This window comes from Watersipora subatra, chromosome 1 (genome assembly GCF_963576615.1).
Source record: "Watersipora subatra chromosome 1, tzWatSuba1.1, whole genome shotgun sequence".
Taxonomy (NCBI): domain Eukaryota; kingdom Metazoa; phylum Bryozoa; class Gymnolaemata; order Cheilostomatida; family Watersiporidae; genus Watersipora; species Watersipora subatra.
The window spans coordinates 38,494,411-38,500,502 of NC_088708.1; the positions used below are offsets into that span (position 1 = coordinate 38,494,411).

Consider the following 6,092-nt stretch of genomic DNA (forward strand, 5'->3'; position numbering starts at 1 on the left):
TGTGATCACGAACATACCATATCCACATTGTGATCACGAACATACCATATCCACATTGTGATCACGAACATGCCATATCCACATTGTGATCACGAACATATCATATCCACATTGTGATCGCGAACATGCCATATCCACATTGTGATCACGAACATACCATATCCACATTGTGATCACGAACATGCCATATCCACATTGTGATCACGAACATGCCATATCCACATTGTGATCACGAACATGCCATATTCACATTGTGATCGCAAACATGCCATATCCACATTGTGATCACGAACATACCATATCCACATTGTGATCACCAACATGCCATATCCACAATGTGACCACCAACATGCCATATCCACATTGTGATCACCAACGGGTCATATGACTATGCATCTAGCTCGCTCGAAATCATTTTACAACTCTACATGAGCATGATAAAAAGCAGTCTGTTTATAATTGAAATTGAACCAAACGTGTTTATTCCAAAAAATTTTCTTTAATTCCATTGGTTATTTTAAATGATAGCTACCTTTACAAAGCTTTCGTAATTGGAGTACGAAAAATAATTTATTCATATTTGAGTCATTGAAACAAGTCTGTATTGGATGGACTACTATTGAAATTAGTGTTCCGTATTGGATGGACTACTATTGAAGTTAGTGTTCCTTATTGGATGGACTACTATTGTAATTGGTGTTCCTTATTGGATGGACTACTATTGTAATTGGTGTTCCTTATTGGATGGACTACTATTGTAATTGGTGTTCCTTATTGGATGGACTACTATTGTAATTGGTGTTCCTTATTGGATGGACTACTATTGTAATTGGTGTTCCTTATTGGATGGACTACTATTGTAATTGGTGTTCCTTATTGGATGGACTACTATAATTGTAATTTGTAATTGTAATTTCTATTGTAATCCCTTCTGAGTCTAGCTTCATTTGTGACTCGTTTATGAGAACTCACAGATTCTTGATGAAGACGACTTTTGAATCTATCAGAAATGATAAAGTGCGGTATCAATGTTGAACTATCTATCAGAAATGATAAAGTGCAGTATCAATATTGATCTATCAGAAATGATAAAGTGCAGTATGGATGTCAAAGCTTTTTGTTTTTGTGCTATTATAGCAGTTGTTTGAAATAAGCAACTTTTAACACAATCAAAAAATGGTGTACATGCAATTAATGGGATGACAAAAATGTTGGCCATTATGAGAGCTCAAAGCCTTCCTAGCTGTCAATCTAATTCGATGCATTAGATTGACACTCTAAACCACTGGTTTTTAACCTTTTCCAGTCTATCCCATCAGTGGAAAAATTTCCCACTGGTTAAGAACCTCTGCTCTAAGCAATGGAGCTAAGAGGTTATCTTCTGAAGCCTCAAAATGATTGTACCAATCAGAGAATGAAGTCAGTTGACAGCAAAAACAAACAGATGGACAGACAAAGCCAATACAGAGATCACAAATAAAAATTTCAACATTGAGTAAACCATAGAATTTGTTCGTGAAGATTACCTAAGTCATTGTCAAATCAAATACCACTAGACTCACTGCCAATAAAACTAGATGGAGATTCTAGATATAGGGATAAAGAGAGAATCGCAGACCAGGATGAGCCCACAATCACACAGAGCAAGCGTTTAAAACAAAAAATAATTCTATATTGGTGCTTACCCTGACTTGTACTGAGTGCTGATAACGCCATGCTTGTCTGAGCTCAGCACTGACTTTGACAGAGCTGTAGAGGCTACACTGACTGGTTCAATCGGTCTCGCATCAAACTTTGAGCTCGGCAGGAATACATCAAGCTCTATGTCACAGCGAATTTGGTTAGCACCAGCAAAGAAAGTGCACACGGCCATCGCGTGCAGGAACTCTGATAGTTGCACCTTATTACTCTGCCTAGATCTCTCTACCAGCAGCTGTCATACACATAAATAGATTTACAGCATTTCATTTCAGAAAGCAACATATTGCTGTCGACTTTGAGACACAAAGAGTGCAAAAAAGAAAATTTCGGGGTCACTAACACGCGTATTGTTTTTTTACGAAAAAATTCACTCCGCTTGATATTACAGTGAAGTGTAAGTAAGTAAGTGACCCCATCAAAAGCTTGAAATGACAATGAAGTGTAAGTAATATCAATGTAAGTGTACTAGCTGTGCCACCCAGCGTTGCCCGTGTCATAGAAGAGTATTTGGACAGAAAATTGATTTGTATTTAACATATTACAACATTTGCCATTCTAACTTTCAAACTACATATCATGAGAAGAGTTTTTTGTCTTATAAACAATTCAAAGTATTGAAAGATTTGCTATTAGCCAGTTTAATAATGTGAGCGAACAGCTTCTCGTGACGTTATGCTATGACCCGCGTCATACGTAAAGCAGTTAAGTATTGCTCTGATATAATGCCTTATATTGGCAGGCTAGCAATTCAACTTCCATAGTCCAGTGGGCTAGGCGTAAGACTTGTGAACGAATTTTAAGATCTATAGCCGGAATTCCTACACACGGACTTTGAGAAATATATATATAGAACGCAGATTTGACCCCATCAAAAAACAACTGCATAATTGTGTACTGCTGTTTGTCAGGTTGTATTCATTTTCTTGTCCCACGACCAAACGAGCGGAGCGAAGTGTGGGAGTTTTTATAATAAATGCATGTGCACACAACTTACGAAAATTATTCATCAACAATGAGACGAACCCTTGTCTAGAAATTTCATCAACAAATTTAAGCATCGTTTTGTAAAGTCGTTAAAGTATAATAACAATACAAAACACATTTAAACCTATTTAAATATGTTATCATGTCTTTGTAAACCGTCGGTATTATTTTAAAACTTACCCATCTGATCGGATTATACACAAATAGACAGATTAATTTGGACGAAAATTGCCACAAAATGCTTGAAAAGCTTGGTTTAATAAAAGTTAAGACCGGAAATTGAAACGGCGGTCGACAGAGAATAGAACGATCAAGTCGTGCCCATTTCGCGAAAAAATAACGTGCACATTTCACCAGTCTATGGCATTGTTTACTTGTAATCGAATTTATTCGAAGGTTTCTGTAATAAACATAGATCGTTTGAGGCGTTGACCGATTTATAGGTACGAAATTGTGGTACACAGTTTATCAGTTTATGTTTTTTGTCTAATCACCGAAGGCTTCATTATTTAAAACGTTAGCCGAAATTCTTTACAACTTATGTACAAGCTAGGGCTGAACTACAATACCCCTTTATGACGAGAACCTTCTTTCATTTTGCTCCAGTTTGCAAAAAACTTTCAGACGCGTGAACGCTCATACTTGCTTTCTGTTAAAGATCGCTGCAAAATTGTGCATTGGTTTTCTATTATTACTGTATTACTATATTAATAAAATTGGTTATTCTAATAATATCAGTGAATTTTACTTCTAATATTGCATTTCTCCTATTGCAGCGGGAGAGATATAAACATAATATTTTCCTTTCATTATTGCTGTTTGTCATGACCAAACACTTTTTTAAATAGATTTTCTAAAAATCTATATAAATATCACTTCTTGATATTGTTAGCTATGACGTTTTGAAATGTACACAAAATTGTGCATTGGTTTTATACTATTACTATATTAATAATATTGGTTATTCTAATAATATCAGTGCATTTTACTTCTAACATTGGCTTACTAATATTGGCTGGCTAATACTTGCTTTCTGTTAAAAATCGCTATCAAAACCATTCTACATTCAACGCAACCAACTTTCAAACTGAATAGTACCCATTAGCATGCCATTTTACTTCTACTTTTGCATTTCTGAGTTATAATAAACATATTTCCTTATCGTTGTTAGTAAAATACATACATTACAGTAGGTTAGGCCTACAGCTTAAATTAATTTTTTTTTTCATCGTTGTAAAACAGGTTTAAGATAGTAGTAGATTTGTGAGATGTGGTGTGATTAGGTGTGATTTATTATTGTATTAAACCAAGCTTTTCAAACTATTTCTAGAACATTTCTATTTCAAACAAGTCTCATTTACACTATACTTTGTCAATTCCTGCTGAGAGCTACTTTTTCAACAACCAACAGTACCCTTTCTTTTTTCCATTATCACTTTGGTCGTGGGCTGTATGACAGTGGAATTTCTAGTTAATATATTCCTACTGTATTTGCTGCAGCTCATGCGTTGTGATTTGAACATCAAACAACTAGATTCTTGAGCTTAAGCTAATCCAATGTCACCATCTACCGTATTATCTCCATTACACAGCAATGAATAAGCTGATTTGACCAAGAAAATATAAGACATTCAAATACAAACAAACATTGTGATGTGGTCTGATGCGAAAACAGATATAAATTTGGTCAAGCATACATACCATAACTGCATTTTCTACAGTTGCTAGATTTAGTGGACTGACTTGATGCCTTGAACTTCGATTTAACTACAATATTATGACAATGCATTTATGCGAAAGCAAGATCTGAGTGACCCTTAGTGGCTCAGTTAACCAGCAAACGGAGAACAAAATGATCATAAAAATCACAACTTTAATAGATGGTATAAATCTTCACCTTAGTCGAGATTTTGAAAGGATTGGAAAGATCCTCTGCTGCATCACTTTCTAAATGGTCGATGCATATGATTATTTCACTACAATCTGCTTCAACTCTGACTATACCAGCGAGCCAACAATGGATTGATTTTGTGGTCCTAGAGAGGCCATAAGCAAGGTAGAGAGCTTGCTCAGTGACAGAAAGACTGAGGCAAGGGCAGGAGAGCACTACTGGCTCTCCAAGTGATGTGTGTGACCACAATGCTCTCCTTGTAGATGGAAATGTTAGTGGAATATGGGATCTAAAAGTTTTAGAACCTTTTTTTAAATTGTGTAATTATAATGATCATAAAGTGTACAAAATTATAAAGATATGTTTGAAATATATAATAACATATGCAGCTGAACTATGGCGCAAAAAGTTTGGTTTAATTAGCTGTCACATACCACCTACCTCATTTTTCAAGCATCGTAACTTTCTCACAAAATGGGCAACAGGGCAATATAATGGATTTTCTATAGTTCAACTAGCCATACAGTAGTTCACATTAAGTGGCACTAGATTTAAATTCTTGGCTGATGAGATTACCTAAAATGTATAAAATAAAAAGCCAACATTTTAGTCATATCTAGATAGGCCTATAATGTATATTTTCATCAATTGACTATCCGTCAATAACAAAAATTTGAAGAAATTAAAATGACAAAGGTCAAAGATACTTGAATTATTTTACTGTCAGTAGTTTGACAAGTTAATAAAAACATTTTCTTATATACGTATATATATAGCACTTGACATAGGTACAACATGAAAGTTGCATGACAAGTTGGGTTTGCAGCACTATTCTTTCTAGTAGATGCAGTTGAAAACAAATATATCCTTAACTATGAGCTAATGTTACAAATTATCAAAATACATATATTCACAAGCTGTCCACACAGTTAATATTAAATACTATTTTAATGAAAATCAAATGTCTTTATACTCGCGCTAGCCCATCAAACGATGAAACCACTTCAGCTTTAATATATTTGCAAAAGATACCAAAAACCAAAAAAATACTTGTAAAACATTGTGGAACGCATATTGTTTATCTGCTTAATACAATTATAAAGCTTTTAGGATATTCTATCCTCTAAAATATACAATTAAATAAACCGCTTCCGAGATCGCGACGAAGGCTTGGTATATAATGCGCATGCGCATGTAAACAAACTTTAGCTGATTTTTACAGACAGGAGGCTCAAGTTAGCGCCCTTCACCGAAAAATAAGTGTCGAAACCGTCACGTTACTGCGGATACAGTTTTGTTGTAGTTTTATCAATATCCTCTCGCTTATCGATCTTAATGGCATAACAATATTTTCATTAATAGAAGGACGTGCTTTTTATTACGTACATGTATATGATAAAATTTGACGACGTTATTTTATCGTATAATATTTGGCATATCATTAAACGTGTTTTCGAATTGTTTGGTCGTTCTAGCTTCCGACTTGCGAGTTTTAGATAATGCACTACTGCATCAA

At 34.8% G+C, this 6,092-nt stretch overlaps 1 protein-coding gene across 1 annotated transcript in view; it reads right to left on the bottom strand.

Moving 5' to 3' along the window:
- Positions 1-5,205, bottom strand: part of LOC137401982 (SCL-interrupting locus protein homolog) — a 28,069-nt gene extending 22,864 nt beyond the window's left edge. The window contains exons 1-4 of the mRNA XM_068088454.1: positions 5,018-5,205; positions 4,583-4,865; positions 4,387-4,452; positions 1,686-1,933 (exon numbers count right to left, since the gene is read on the bottom strand). Coding sequence (XP_067944555.1) covers positions 1,686-1,933; positions 4,387-4,452; positions 4,583-4,865; positions 5,018-5,022 — 602 coding nt within the window. The 5' untranslated portion in view covers positions 5,023-5,205. The remainder of the gene's footprint in view (positions 1-1,685; positions 1,934-4,386; positions 4,453-4,582; positions 4,866-5,017) is intronic.
- Between the last annotated feature and the right edge of the window lie 887 nt (positions 5,206-6,092).